At 41.3% G+C, this 16,378-nt stretch overlaps 1 protein-coding gene across 2 annotated transcripts in view; it reads left to right on the top strand.

Moving 5' to 3' along the window:
* The window catches only part of ICE1 (interactor of little elongation complex ELL subunit 1), a 58,784-nt gene extending 43,501 nt beyond the window's left edge, over positions 1 to 15,283 (top strand). For both annotated transcript variants that reach the window (XM_060009687.1, XM_060009686.2), the window contains 4 exons: positions 1,635 to 1,825; positions 3,689 to 3,795; positions 10,047 to 10,145; positions 14,216 to 15,283. In XM_060009687.1, coding sequence (XP_059865670.1) covers positions 1,635 to 1,825; positions 3,689 to 3,795; positions 10,047 to 10,145; positions 14,216 to 14,397 — 579 coding nt within the window. In that variant the 3' untranslated portion in view covers positions 14,398 to 15,283. The remainder of the gene's footprint in view (positions 1 to 1,634; positions 1,826 to 3,688; positions 3,796 to 10,046; positions 10,146 to 14,215) is intronic.
* Positions 15,284 to 16,378: the final 1,095 nt, after the last annotated feature.

The raw sequence follows: 16,378 nt of genomic DNA, 5'->3' as shown, positions 1-16,378 counted from the left end.
ATAGATGTGAAGCACAAAAATAAGTACAGAGTTAGTAGAATTCAACAATATAAAAAGTAAACTTGAATGAAGACTGTAGTTTTTCATATGTCTGTGATTTGCAAAAAACAGTCATGCATTTGACCTTAATTTTTAAAAAGTAAAGAGTCTACACTCAATTCTCTGTCAATGACTCAGTAAAATTAGACAAAGAATTAAAAGATTCTATAAAAGTTTCCTGGAGATTGAGATACACAGTCCTGGACAATCTGTGAACAAATAGAAACTCAGAAGTAAAATCAAAGTATTTGGTGTGAAAGGAAAACCCTTCATACCGAAGACCTCTCATTTTTGGAAAACTTACACTCATTGAAATAGTTTAAATGTCTTCATTGTTAAACAAGTAATAAGTAAAGTTCCCTGATAATCATCTTAAAAATTAAAATTTGAGAAGGAATCCAGAAGAAAAATATAGTTTAAGAGGTGTAATAGTAATGAAGTAGAGAAAAAAAAATGCCTTTAAAAAATACTAATAAAACAGGTAACTCAGTTCAGATTAATGTAAAAAGAGAAAAGCAAAAATGTTCAAGATTTCAGAATGAGAGAGGCAGTGTGAGTGGAGATGGAGGATGAAGAATGAGAAGACTGCCGCCTACAGCTTCATAACAGGTTCAGAAACCGAGAATGGTTCCTTAGCAACATAAAAATGGTCAGAATTGGCTTTAGGGGTAAAACACTGGAATAAACCAATTGTTTTCCATTTTAAAAGGTTGAAAAGGTGATTAAAAATTTCGTATACAAGAAGCATGGATAGATTTCATCTGAATTTTATCTAATCTTTAAAGAACCAACTAATTCCAGTCTTTTTCAGGTGTAAGTGAAGATTGAAAGCCCCTTGTTCATTTTTAATAACAAAACCCAATAAAAAAAGAAAAAAATGATAAATCCACTGCTGGGTATGTACCCAAGGAAAGTCAAATTTATGTCCACAAAAAGGCTTGTACATGAATGTCCAAAGCAGCATTATTAATTACAGCCTAAAGGTGGAAGTAACCCAGATTTCTGTCAATAGGTGAATGGGCAAACTGTGGTATATCCATACAATGGATTCCTACTCGGCAGTAAAAAGGGGTGTTCAAGCTACGTATACGTGCAAGAACGTGGAAAAAAATATCAAAAAAAGCATGCATAGGTGTAAAAGAAGCCAGACAGAAGAGTCTAGTACAATCTGATTCAATTTTATGAATCTCTGGAAAAAGCAGACTGATATCTAGGGTCAGAAAGATGACAGAATGAATTTATTGAAGAATTTTTTAAAGATTAAAAATTGTTTTGTAATAAAATTTTAATTCTCTGATTTCAGTTAATGAAAATTTGCATTCCTATCTGGATTGCAGTGTCTTTCCTACCTGACTGGATTCTGCATTCTGCCTGGAGCTTTTTTATCTGGCCTGTTGACCACCATTGTATAATCATTTTAGGACAGTTGTTATGACAAGATAAACATAGTTCTTTATTCAAAATAACTTTCAAAAGGTGTCCTTTAAAATTAAATGATTATTCAACTGATGCTTGTTAGTACTCTTTGAGATCACCCACATGAGATATGTTATATTTGAAACTCTGAATTTTCTTTTTTTTACCTTATTTGCTAGAATGCTCCTGCAGATGTTGGCTTCATGGTTTCTAAGCTGCTTTTGACCATACAGTTATGTCCAAAAACAGAATTTCAGTCCAGTGAAAGATTTGGCGAAGACCTAAGTGATAACACCTGGGAGTACATATGTGCCATTGATCTGCTCTGCTGCCATCAGAAGTGGGTTTGGACACATGACAACATTATAAGGTACAGGGCTATTCTGCTAACTTAAGTTGGGTTATTTGAATTGTCAGGTAGTCTGTTCAGTGATTGCTGAATTGTGGTTTGAATCATTTTTGCTGTTTAAGGCAGCTGAAACATTTACAAAGCACATTTTGATTTGGGTAAGAGTTAATAAAACTACTCTTAAATGTCAGTGTCACTGCCACATCCCCTCGCTTTATTTTTTTATGGTACCTTTCACTACTTTTCACTGTGTCCTCTTATTACTAAAGGAAAATGAATCTCATGCAGGGGGGACTTTGGTTTCCCTGGCCTCCCCCGGTATGTATGTAGAGAGAGCCGTGCCAACACAAGAGAGGTACTCAGCGAATATGTGTAGATTGAAATGTAATGGTCATTATCTTAATGTACAGATACTATGGAAAAACCCACAGGAACAGAAATACTCAAAATTCTGGGTCAGCAGCTCTTCTCACTGGGATTTCAGGAGAGAACTGAGCCTGTTAATGCTCATGCGTCCATTTTATGTAATGAATTAACTTTTCTCTGTTCATCTATCTATGCAGCATGTTTGGAGAATGGAGAAAGTAGTCAAATAACTGCTCTGCAGTTAATTACAACCCTTAATTTTCTTACAACCCTGACTGAGAAAGGCTGGTTTAAAGGGGTTTATCACATTGAAAAGGATTCACCAAAGGATTAATAGTCTGTATCTTTGAGACATTTGAGGAATATATTCTGTGGAAATCTGTTCTCTTGTTTTTCCTTCTTAACACTCGGGAAAGATTATACATCTGAATGTCAAATAATAGGTAATAGAATTATGGAATGTCTATATAATGAGATACAGCCATGTTAGAATAAATAGCTGTACATGGATTTTTATATACTGACATGAAAGTGTTTTTCAGTCTGTTACTAAGAAAGTGCCAGGACACTCTGTTCAGTGCTGTCTGGGTAATGATGTGTGAGTGGCTACCCTGGGCCTCATCTTCCTGGAAGCCCAGAGGGCAGGGGCCCTTCTATCCCTAGTGACAGATGAAACAACCAGGGATGGTGCCAGTCACAGGTGCTTTGTCCACGGTCCCCCGCTGGCGGTATGGACAGTGTTGGATATCAGGATCTCTGCCTGGCCGATTCCAGACCCTGATTCCTAAGCACTGCAGTCACTTTGACTGTGTTTGTCACATACATGCAAGCATAGAGGTCTGTGGGAGGAAAAGCCCCAAATTAAAAGAGAGATAGTTATCTGAGGATGTGTTTTTTAACGTACATTTTCCTTTCATTTGTCTGTATTTAACTTTGCTGATATTATAAATACTATGTAAGAAGTTAATACATTTTTGAAAAGAGAGAGCAAAGAGGAATTGCCACTGTTTTCAGTCAGTAGATCTAGTTTCTTTAATCCATGTAAAGTGTGGTTCATTTCCTCTGGTTTAGTTCTTTTTACAAAATATAGGCTGTTTGTCCTTGCTCCACCCCGGGAAACTAGGCTTCTAGAACGCAGGTGCCACCTTCCATCTGGATGGTCCACGTGAGAATCCAGACTCTGCTGCTTCCAGTTCTGTGACTTGGGGACATTGTTCAGCATCTCTACGCTAAAGCCTTGTGAAAAGCGTTAAATAGAATAAAGATGCAAGCATGGGTGTTTGCAGCCTTTTTAAAGCCACTGTAAGCACAGAGATCCTGAATAGTTGGAAAGTATGTGAGCTTTCAGTGTCTGTTCTCATGTTAGCCAAAAATGCTACATCTTTTCAAGTTCCTCCTCTTCACTAACTGTCTCCTATGGACCATTTTTAAGATAATTTCTTCTTAATATTTGAACAATGGTGGGTGAGCATACTTTCATATGCATACATGTATATATTTGTTGTTGTTATTTTGTAGTAAGGAGCTGTGGCCTGTAATGGATAAGTGGATAAAATACAGAAAAGGACATGCAAACATTGCATACACTCCTGATATTATCATAGCATCAATACTGAGGCTCATTGGTGAGTTGTCTGTTGTATTAAATTTGTTCTTGTTATTGATGGTATCTTGGTGAGAGAATAAGTGTGTAATAATATATTTTGACTGAAACTTCGCTATAATAACTGACTTTACGGCCACGAGAGTAGGTACTTTTGCACTAAATTAATTTTCATTACTCATACTCTTCCTTTATAAATTAACATTTTATTCACCTTTTTCAGATTTAAGATTTTTCATGTTAGTACATTTTATTTATAATTGAACTCTTGATTCTCAGATATTAATTTTAATATACACACATGCACACACTTGCATATACACACTCCAGGATACATTGCTGGATACATTGCTATAAATTACAGTTAATTTGATTTATAAAATAAGTAGATACCTAATCCCTGCTTGCACCCCAGTTTTTTTTTTTTCATACTCACTCAATAAGGATAACTATGTACTTCTATAATTGGAAACTAGTTTTATTTTGTTTCTGTAAATTGTAAGATGAATAAACAGAAATTAAAATCATTGTTTAAAAATCTTTTAAGTGAAATATAGATTCTTCTTAATCTCACATCTAAAGAGGACCTCAGTGGCCATTTAGTTCTGTCCCTCCCTCCCTTTCACCCATAAATCTTTATTTTTTATTTTTACTTATTTTTTCTTCTTTTGCCCCATCTCTGACAAACTGCTCTCTAGTCCAGGCATCATTATCAGTGATGAGGTCTGTTCATTATCAGAAGGCTCTCTTTACTTTGAAGTGACTCCTCTATCTGCCATGTATTGATTGCTTGGGGGCTGACAAAACAAGGTTCAGCCTATTTCTGTGTCAGGGCCCTTTAGATCCTTGGAGATAGTTATCATGACTTTTAAGTATCTTTGGTGTTTAATTAATTAAAACTCCAAGATAAAACCATTTGAAATAGGTTTGAGAATTTTTAAATCACGTAAGTCAGTCTTATAAATAGACCACAGTAAGAAATATAATATTCCTGACTAATTTTGTTAGCTGTATCTGCATTCCTGCACTGTGCACATTTTACATGCAAACATAGGAACATTGTAGTAAATAAATATATAAACTGGGTCTTGACAAAAACCTGGTTTCAAGGTGGACATCTAACAGTTTTCACTGGAAATAACCTAACATACACTTGGAGTTAAGATACAGAACATGAAAGCATGAAAATGTGGAAGTGGAGATGACTAAACTGCTCAGTGGGGGACTTCCCTGAATGCCTCAGGTCCAGTGCTCTGAGGACCATTGTCTGTCCCAAGTGGGAGCAGCAAGGACACAGAAGGGCCAGTGACCTCATTTTCAGCCGTCAGCTGGTGGCGTGTGTGTGTCTGGAAATTCTGGTTTGGGTAGCAGCTTCTCTTATGAATTCAAGAAAGAATGTGTTCATACTTTGAACTAATTCATTCCAAATTGAGAATGCTTTTTGAGAATTTAAGAAATTGGGAAAGGTGTTAGGTTTGTAAATGCTTACATGTTGACCTAGATGAAGAATCTGTGAAATTTGCTGAAGAATATACTTTTGAAGTCACACTTATAAAATATGGTGTGATTTTTGCTGTTATCATTGCAGTGGTTGTTTCTTTGTGTATTTATTGATTGTAACAGGATGGAAAGTGAGAGTGGGAGGATGTGTTTCTGGTGGTTGACCCCCATCCTGCTCTGAGAAGCATCTGTGATGGAGGGTCGGCCTCACATGTCATTCTCCTCCTCAGTTAGCTCTTATCAGCTTTGGTTGATTGTCCAGACTGCCTGAAAAGCTTTTTTAAAATTACAAATGCTCAGGCTCCAGACAAACCCGTACAAGTTTATAGAAATACTTTTGAATATGTACCTTAAAAAGTAACTCACTTGTGAATTAAGAAGAATATGGTCATAGTTTGTCTAAAAACAGGGATGTATAATTGTAGGGAGAAAACCTGACTGGTAGTTTTAGTCAAACTCAGACTAATTTATTCTTTAAGTCTTTAAAATATAGCTTTTGGGAAAATAATTTATAACATTTGATAATATATATTATTTAGAGTAATATATGTATATTTACATAATTAGGAGTGGTATAATACAATGATGTGTGTCATAGGAATAATGTATAATTAACATATAGTTAACAATACTGCATAATAAAATTATAATATATAAGTAAATAAATTTAGTTGAGAGGATGGCTAATTAGAAAGGAAGTGTAATGTCAAAAATGAGAGCAGACTCAGGACTGGCAAACCCTGCTGAGGTCCGCGGGTGGACCAGGGCAGGACGAGCTCGTGTGAGTGAAAAGCCTGGTGTGGGGAGGGCGAGAGGGGCCACTGGGCTGTTCCCGGAGAACCGGGGCTGAGCTTTGCTGGGAGTCTGTTGGTGCTGAAGGCTCCCCCCCCCACCACCCCCCCGAGCAAAGCAGGGGCTGGGGTCCCGGCGAGCAGGGGTGGGCCGAGGGGGAGGGTGGAAGCAGGGCGGAATCCTGAGAGGCAGCTTTAGGGGTGGGTGTGTGCTTTCCTTCCCGCACACCCATCTGAGTTGGAGTTTGAACCATTTCTAAGAAGAAACTGCTGGAGAAGCTTCTTGCAGTTTCTGAAGCTGACATTTGCTAAAGATTTTAGCAAATAATTAACTTGGTTGACTGTGATTTCTTAATAATAAATGAAGTCACACAGTAGGCATTCATAAAATAAAGGAATTGTCTGTATTCTTAACTCCAGATTTGTAAATCCTAATTGGATTTTTACCCCATGGGAAATAAAAACAGGCTGTCTGGCAAAATGGTTCAGTGTTATCTAATGTTGGATTGGGGTATGAACACCGCCGTTAGCAAATGAAATGGTTACATGTGATTATTAAATGGGGTTTCTCTAACCTACCTTAACAATAATGGATTAAAGAGCGTTTTGTGGAACATTTGGATCGCTCTGGACCCCTGGGGACGTGGAGGACGGGGAGAGCCTACTCCAGGCGGCTCGTGTCCTGGCGGGGTCGGGTTCTCTTCGGGGGGGCAGGAGGTAGGGGGGCGGTGAGCCCCTGTCTGAGGTCCCTGGGTGGGAAGGGAGCAGAGTGGGGACGGAAGTCTGCATGCCACTAGACGCAGCGGAGTATAAAGGTATAGAATACCCCATTTTGCCCCCCAAAGAGCTTTAAATTCTGAAGTGGCCCATCTGGTGTTAGGAGAGCCTAGAAGCTAGGATGACACTGTTTCTCATGTCAGGTTTTTGCACATCAGGCTGCAATAGCCAGTACTTGGTTGATTTCTGTCCAGTGTCTCACCTTGTCTTTCAGGTTTTCTTTGCAATTGTCTTAACTCATCCTTTCCTTAATATACCTGCATCTGAAATCTTGACTGAAAACCCTGGGTAACTATCTTTCTCTGATCCCTGCCCTGTAGACTGGGTCTCACCTACCCTAAGGCCGGCAAGCTCTCCTCTTCAGGCTTCCGTGAGTGGGGAGTGTGTTGTCTTTGACACTGAGATTGACTCCACATTTCTTACTTGAATTTTAATATGTTGGCTGAACTGCCCTGGACTCGCTCACCTTCCTTCTGTAGAGGGACTTTTCTTCCCGTCTATTTAGCAAATTTGTCCATCATCTTTGTCAAGTCATCATATATGTAAACCTTTTCCCCCAAACCATATACCTCAGACTCATGATTTCCTCTTACTTTATCTCTGATTTGCTCCATTAACTTAAATAAAGCTTTATAAAACACACTTCATTAAGCATTTTTAATTAAAAGAAAGGGAGTCATTATAATGCAGTCGTGTATTATCTGGAAACACATGCATATCCCATGGCCAAATGATCCCATAGCTGTGCTAGGCACGCACACTGTCCCTTTCTCTGCTAATAGTCATGCATTGAATGCTCTCGATAGCTTGTCTCAGAGGACAGGTCTGGTGACATGCAGTTATTAGAACTTTGATCTAATTGCAAGGAGATATCTAAGAGTGCTCAGTACCTTGAAATTTCTGATCTCTGAAGTACATTACTTTTCAACCTGTGAAAGACTTCCTAAGGGATTATCCATATGTTTACAGTTTCCTCCTGGATTAGGAATTAACCGGGGAGTCATTGATCAGTAGGAATTTACTGAATGTCTGCTGTCTATCACAGCATTTAGGGTGCGTGTAACTAGCGCTAAGCTAGTTCCTATAGGGGATACAAAGTAATAAAGTCCCTTTAGTGTCCCGTGCCTCAGTTTCTCCATATTCAACACAGAGCTGAGGCTGATGGACTGGGTCACATCTAAGCCTGTGGGCTGTTTGTACTATTGAGAGAACATGGACACAGAACAGTGAGCATGCAGGATAATGTTGTCATAAGAGCACAGGAAGAGGACTTGGGTAAGACGGCATCCAAGGTATGTCTCAGAATCCTCCTCCTCTGTAACAGCCGGGGCAAAAGGACATGAGGCCTGGCCATGAGGGAGGTGCAGAGGCTTCCGCTTTGAAGCAAGCTGGTTTCCACAGGACCATTGGAATAAAGGAGGGTCCAGATGGGTGGGGACTAGGCGAGGAGTGTTGTCCTGTTTAGTCCCCTAGTGAGACCCCCAAAGAGGTTTTGTCACTCCAGGTTTTATGTGTCAATTATTGTACTAGAAATTAAAACTAGGAGTTTAAAAAAATGTTACTATTCACTTAAGATTAATAGTAATAAACTAATGTTAATATAAGTGATATTTTTAATGAAAAATAACTATTTCCAAAACAAACAAAAATAAGAGTGAGCAGAATGGAACATTATCTTACTGCAAACCTCTTGACTATCTAGATTCATAGAAGGGCTGGTTTCCCATAGCTGCTCTGCATTCAGTCTCTGGCTGTATGTTGTTTTGGTTGAAGTATTTGGAGAAAGTCCAGTCTCATACAGATGTGTAGTTGATTAAAGGAGTGTTTTAATAGCCCGTTCAAGTAATTGTGGATATTCTTCTTTGACACTGCAGTGCAACTCAACAAGTGATGATTTCTTAAAGGTTAGTTGCAGTGTGCAATCTGAAACCTCACCAGTGAACTTCGCTTCTCTATTGCACCAGAGTCCCTTGGTCCACCTGACTTGTTGAAGGGATCTTTTGCCCATTCATGATTTTGTAACATGTACTGCTCGCTTGGAAAATACTGATCTGTACAGATCTTCCAAATGTCAACAATATCAAGAAAACAGACATTAATATCATCACTGATCTCATCAGAGAAATCTGAAGTATTTGAAGCTGTCAAGCTTAGGGTAGGTGATGGAAGTTTTTCCAAAATTCTAATTTTGCTTAAGAGCTCAAATTTTATCATTGACAACAATGATTTCCTTGCAGTGACAGGTTCACTTTTCTCATTTTTGAGAAAATGTCTGTCTCGGTCTAAATAGCCATAGTTTGTCAGTGGTTCTTTGAGTGAAAAGTGGGTGGAGAAAGCACCCAGTTCCCCTCCCAGCTGAAGCAGCTGCACAGGTGCTTTTCCTGGAGAGAGTCGGGGTGCCGAGGTGCCAGGGGTGTGCTTCACGTGCCCTTCCTGTCCCATCCGTGGAAGATCGCAGAGCCGTGTGCTTAGGGGTCTGGATTTCATAAGAATCATTGTTACCGTTTCATGAAGGACATTCTGAATGAGTTAGCTTTTCCGACTGTGAGCTCCTGGCCATGGAGAGTGACCCCCATGTCACTGCCCTGACTGGTGCTGAGGGTCCACTAGTTTGATCGCCACTGCCTTTGCACTGTCAGGCCACATCTCAGCACTGGAAGGAAAGCACATCACTTCTTAGTGTCGTTGGGAAAGCAAAGTTTTGACCTTGAGGACCCCGGGGGTTTAGTAGAGCACACTTGGGAGCGGCTGCTCTACGTGAGGACGGAGGTTGTGTTAGCCAACTACATTGTAACAGCAAACTGTGTCTTATATTTAGTCCGTTAACCCACAGAAGTTAGTCATTTCACACTGAGCCTGCTAAAACCATTCATTCTGCTAAATTCCATTTATTATATGATAACTGGGGAAGCAACACATTGTGTATCTGTGTATCACCTGTATGTGTGAGTAACAGAAGAGATGACGAATCATTCAGTCAGAACAGCCCCCCACCCCGGGACGGATGGTGCTGTATTGAGTCCTGATGCTTTACTGTTTAATTTGTTTTCATTTAAGAATAGGTACCCATCTAACTTCAGCTCAGGATCCTGAAGCTTAATGTACATGCTAAACGAAAGAAAACGTAAGTTTTAAATTCTTACGAAAAGTTAACATTTAACCACAGATTGTTTACATTTTGTTTTGTTTTTCTTTTCCCCCCTAGGTCGTTTAGGCCAGTTGGGTTTGAAGGAAGGGTTTCCATCAGCTGTGAAAAACATTAGTGCAGTTATTGGTATGTTTATACAGCATGCCCAGGATGAAGGTAAAACTTTTGTTTATTATCATTATTTTTAAATCATTTGCATTCCTCTTATTAAATCTGTTTTGAGTTCTTACTACGTGCCATGCTCTGTGCATCTCTCAGTGCTTGGGGGTGAGGAGTTTGATCACGAAGCCACACTCTGCCTGCGTTCTCAGCACTGGCATTTGAATGTGTGTGGGTTTCCTGTTGTTTCAGTGGTAGTGGCTCGCCCTGTTGGGCAGCGCATCCCTAAGGAAGAGGAAACTCTCTTATTGTCCTGGTGCTGACGTTCTGTCTCAGAAACTGTCGGTACTATCTTCATGCTGTCCTGTGACCTCCGACCAGTGACTCAGCCTCAGCTGCCTGCAGAGGCCTGGCTGGAGTTGTGTCGTGAAGACCAAGTGTGGTCACACGTGTGAAGCAGCGACCCCAGTGTGGCCTGGGTATCACTGAGTACTTAGCATCCCCAGAGAACTTGGAAACTGGAGGCTTTTTGTGAGCCAGTCTTCATAGCAGTGGTTTCCTTTTCATTTGTATACCTCAGAGCATGTAATTTTATATTCTTATTCCTTTGTGGGAAGAGATTAAAACTCAAAAGTAACCCTTTGAAGTGATGAGTCTCATTTTTATTTGTATGTTACGCAATCAAGGAGTAATGCATCCTTTTTCAGAAATTAGGTGACCATATGTGCGTGGGTTTATCTCTGGGCTTTCTGTCCTGTTCCATTGATCTGTATTTCTGTTTTTGTGCCAGTACCATATTGTCTTGATTACTGTAGCTTTGGTTGCAGAGTCTGAAGTCGGGGAGCCTGATTCCTCCAGCTCCATTTTTTTCTCAAGATTGCTTTAGCTTTCACGGTCTTCTGTGTTCCCATGCAAATTGTAAATTTTTTTGTTCTAAATGTAAGACCAGACACTATAAAACTGTTAGAGGAAAATATAGGAAAAACACTCTTTGACATAAACATAAACCACAGCAAGATCTTTTTTGACCCACCTCCTGGAGTAATGAAAATAAAAACAAAACCAAATAAATGGGACCTAATGAAACTTAAAAACTTTTTCACAGCAAAGGAAACCATAAACAAGACAAAAAGACAGCCCTCAGAATGGGAGAAAATATTTGCAAATGAAGCAACAGACAAAAGATTAATCTCCAAAATATACAAACAGCTCATGCAGCTCAATATCAAAAACACAAACAACCCAATCAAAAAATGGGCAGAAGACCTAAATAGACATCTCTCCAAGGAGGACATACAGATGACCAAGGGGCACATGAAAGGATGCTCAACATCACTAACTATTTGAGAAATGCAAATCAAAACTACAATGAGGTTATCACCTCACACTGATCAGAGTGGCCATCATCAAAAAATCTACAAACAGTAAATGCTGGAGAGGGTGTGGAGAAAAGGGAGCCCTTTTGCACTCTTTGGTGGGAATGTAAATTGATACAGCCACTATGGAGAACAGTATGGAGGTTCCTTAAAAAACTCAAAATAGAACTACCATACAACCCAGCAATCCCACTATTGGGCATATACCCTGAGAAAACCATAATTCAAAAAGACACATGCAAAAAAAAAAAAAAAAAGACACATGCACTCCAGTGTTCACTGCAGCACTATTTACAATAGCCAGGACATGGAACATCGTAAATGTCCAACGACAGACGAATGGATAAAGAAGATGTGGTACATGTATATGTATACAATGGAATATTAGCCATAAAAACGAATGAAAATGGGTCGTTTGTAGAGATGTAGATGGACCTAGAGTCTGTCATACAGAGTGAAGTAAGTCAGAAGGAGAAAAACAAATGTCATATATTAATGCATATATGCGGAATCCAGAAGAATGGTACAGATGAACCTATTTGCAGGGCAGGAATAGAGACGCAGACGTAGAGAACAGACATGTGGACATGGGGGGAAGGAGAGGGTGGGACAAATTGGGAGATTAGGGAAGACGTATATACACTACCATGTATAAAATAGCTAGTGGGAACATGCTGTAAAGCATAGGAAGCTCAGCTTGGTGCTCTGTGATGACCTAGATGGGTGTAATGAGGGGGTGGGAGGGAGGTCCAGGAGGGAGGGGATACATGTATACATATAGCTGACTCACTTCATTGTACAGCAGAAACTAACACAACATTGTAAAGCGATTTTACTCCAATTAAAAAAAAATTAAAACAAAAAAAAGGAGTAATGCAGTTACACAATTTCCATCGGAAACACACGGTGACATCTGAAATTTACATCCGAGAGGATCTTAACGTGTAGGTTGTCTTCTGCTTTCAGGGTGAGGCATGGCAGGTTGAGCTAATGAGAACTTTTGTCTTCTTTGATTTTAGAATAGCTGCTGAGGTAACGGCCCTGAAAATGTACTCTTACCGTCTAGACTGTGTGTTGTCATCAGGGAGTAGCCAGGGAGTGGCTGACGGGTTGTCTCGCCACAGATGCCGGGTGGACATTTCCTGGCAACAGTGTGGCCCTCCTGCTGGGAGGAACGAGAGGGCCTTGCACTGGGCTTGCTCTGGGTTAGGCCCTGTCCCACAGAGCAGCACGGGGTCCCCAAGGTGACCTTCTGGGGCTGGCCCTCCAGGGCTTGAACGTTGACTTTGTTCTATGCACAGGAAGTTAACGCCCTGCAAGAAGCATACTTTGCTGGAGGCCTGGCACTGGTTAGCTCCACCAGGTCACAGCCAGGCTGCCCGAGTCCAGAGCCTACACAGTGCACATGGTCTTATAATTATTTTTAAATCCCTGTGTAAAACTCTAACTGTTTGACTTTAAGTCTTTACTATGTGCCCTTGTCTATGCTTCTCTAATTACCATGTAGATAAGGGGAACATATTTTTTAAATTTAAAATTTTTTTTTTTTTTTTTTGGCTGCGTTGGGGCTTCATTGCTGTGCGCGGGCTTTCTCTAGTTGTGGCGAGCGGGGGCTACTCTTCCTTGTGGTGTGTGGGCTACTCTTCTTTGTGGTGCGTGGGCTTCTCATTGTGGTGGCTTCTCTTGTTGCGGCGCACGGGCTCTAGGTGCGCGGGCTTCAGTAGCTGTGTCTCGGGGGCTCAGTAGTTGTGACTCGCGAGCTCTAGAGCACAGGCTCAGTAGTTGTGGCTCACGGGCTTAGTAGCTCTGCAGCATGTGGGATCTTCCCAGACCAGGGATCGAACCCTTGTCCCCTGCATCAGCAGGTGTATTGTTAACCACTGCACCACCGGGGAAGCCCAGGGAATGTAATTTTAAAGCTGCTGTAGTACTATCTACATCTACAGCATTAACATTTGAATGTGTGGGTTTTGTGATATTTATTTTTAAATAGTAGTAGTTTTCCCTATTGGGCATTGCATCACTAACAGTGTATAGTTAATAATAAGCTTTAATGAAATAACTCCTAAATTTTTTAACTAAATGATTGAAGTGAATTTAACTAAAATTGAACTAAATTAAATTTGAATTAAATAACTCCTAAATAAACTTATACTGAATGAGAACTCTAATACACCATAATCTCTAACCTAGCTATAGTCTACAATTAAATGCCATGATCAATAGTCATATACTATAATCTAGTGTGTAAGAGTATTGTATATGCTATACTACATACTAAAAATTAGTTTTTCACTTGCTCTCATTTCATCATGTTTTTCATTTCCAAAGTCCACTTATAAACACTTCCGGGGGTATAATGGAGTCATTTATTTGACAAATGCTTTGGGGTCCACATTTTACTAAAACTTAAACATGAGGGTGTGATCCTTCCAGGACCACTTTGGAAAGCTTAGCACTGATCATGAGAGGGCAGGCGTCTCAGGTCCTGTGCCCCTACTCCGGCTCGTCGTCCTCTGGGTACAGGCAGCGCCAGGAACCTGTAGAGAGCTGTGCAGTGTTTTGCTTTGTTTTTGTTTTCCATTTGCAGAAGGGATTTAAATGAATTTTTTCATTGTGTTTTTTTTATTTTTAATATTTACTTTTCATTGCTGGAAGAAAGTATTTGTTGAATAGTATTTTATTAGATCATTAACATTTTGCATAACGAAGATTTTCTTGTGTGATGACTGATGTGGAAATTCTTTTCAGACATACCATGGGGTATCCAGCTGGCAGCCGTGTACGCTCTGTGTGACTTAAGTCCCAGCAACCCAGCGGAGATCTCCAAGATCCTGGAAGCCTGGCGCACAGAGACCTCTCACCGCGTCCCCTCCGCAGTGCTTAGCTCCCTAGAGGAGGTCAGCGCTCTGTGTACGGAGGATTGTGGCTGACTGCCCCGTGCTGTGCCCGGAGAAGTGCCTTCCCGTTGCTCGAGTGGAGATAGATCAGTCAGCTTCCAGGGTGCAAACCGAGGTTCCAGAGAGAGACGTCAGGGAGATACAAGTGCTGGGGGCGGAGAAGGAAGCAGTGGCTGCTTTCCCTAAACCGCACACATTTCACTTATGGCTGCTGTGATCACATGACATGGATTGTAATTTGTTGTGTCTTGGTCAAACAACAAAAACTTGAACTTAGCCCTTTTTTGCTGCAGAAAGTGTCCTTTTAGTCGCTTTTAAAAATTGAGTGGCATTTTGTAATGAATTTAATGTAAAAACATTGATTTGGTTCCTGAGCCAATTTTGGACTTTGCGCCCAAATGACTGACTAGGAAAAGATGAGGAGGCTAAAACAGTGCTCCTCGAAGACTCTTCCACTGTCTTAGCTGGAGTTGGGCTACAGAGCTCCTCTCAAGGTATAGAGTGTAGCTGACCAGAGTAAATAAACAGGGAGAGCCTTTAGAACTTCCTTTAATGCATTTCTTCAGATCTCTAAAGTTCCTTGCAAATATTTAACTATGTATCAGGAAAAGGAGAGCTGAGGATAGAGGTCACCGCGGGTGTTTGTACCTCGCTGTGTGCATACAGACGCAGCCAAGTGCGGGCAGGTCTCTGCATGTGCCGTGTATATATGGACAGCCTATAATGTGTCTCACATTTGATGATATTCCACTTTCGGAATTTTAGTATTTGTACATAGAAAATGGGTTTAATAACTCACCGTGGTCCTGATTTGTCTTATATTCATCATTTCTTAAAACTCTTGTATGTGTTTTTTATAATAAAAAATAAAAGTAAGCCATGCACACGATTGTCCTGATCAGTAAAAAGTGACACTTGGCCTTACTTCTGCTCCAACCAACGATGAACCAAATAGTCAGTGCCAACCAAAGACAGAGGAGAGTGGCCTGCCAGAGGGACCTCCCTCCTGGACGGAGGCGTGGTGGATTGCCCGGATGTAATCGGGTTTGGGTGCTCTCCCAGGTGCTCTTAGTGAGAGCAGATACCAGATAAGTGCTGGTTGGATGTCTTTGTTTAGCTACAGTTGCTACCCTTTAAAAATCACATTTGACAAGTATTTTGTTACTTCTTCCTCCTGTTTTTTAAGTAATTATAACAAACTGAGATTTGTAAACAACTCTGCCTTGCCCTTTGGATGCTTTTTGTTGGTGTGTTCCCTCTTTCTACCTCTGTCTCTTGGGCCTGTGCTCTGTGCCAGGGCCTTGCTGGGAGGAGCTGGTGAAGAAAGTCACGGCCAGGTTCTCAAAGGCCTGTGAACTGTTGGTAGAACCCTACACAGTCACCCCAATAAATCAGCAGTCCAAATTTGGGGTTTAAGTGTGGTGAGGGAGATGCAGCGATCTGCAGAAGAATAGCAGGGAGACTCCTCTGTTAGTCAAGGAGGGTCCCTCCAAGGAAGTAACGACACGTGAGCTCGGACCCGAGAGAAGGGAGCCCACCTTGAAAGGAGGGGACCGTGGAATGCGTCCCTCCCAGACAGGTGCGCCGGCTCTGAGAGGGGAAGAGCCTGCCGTGTGTGGGCAGGAGGCCGGTATGGCCAGAACATACTGTGTAAGTGGGCGAGCGTCCTTTGTTCAGTGACACAGGTAACTGCCAGTCACTGGGACCTGGGCGGCCCTGGGCTCGGTCACGTTCCTGGGGAGATTGGAGCAGGTGTCATGGTTCACGGTGCTGTGCTGTGACGCAGGGCAGGAGAAGGGTGGGGCGGGAAGCAGACGTGTCAGGAGGCTGGGGGTTGACGCTGGTGGCCGTGCAGACCATCGGGGTGGATGGATGCCACACGGGTCATGGAGATGGGATCAATGCTGAGTTCGTGAACTGGGGGTGATGGGGAGATAGGAATCAGGGTTCCCACGGCACCTGGGCTTGGGGACAGGAGCTCCGGGATTGGTGGTAGGAGTCACACGTCCTAGGC

Source organism: Delphinus delphis, chromosome 3 (genome assembly GCF_949987515.2).
Source record: "Delphinus delphis chromosome 3, mDelDel1.2, whole genome shotgun sequence".
NCBI lineage: Eukaryota > Metazoa > Chordata > Mammalia > Artiodactyla > Delphinidae > Delphinus > Delphinus delphis.
Note: the sequence above shows the minus strand (reverse complement) of the source record. Positions and strands in the feature narration are given on the sequence as shown.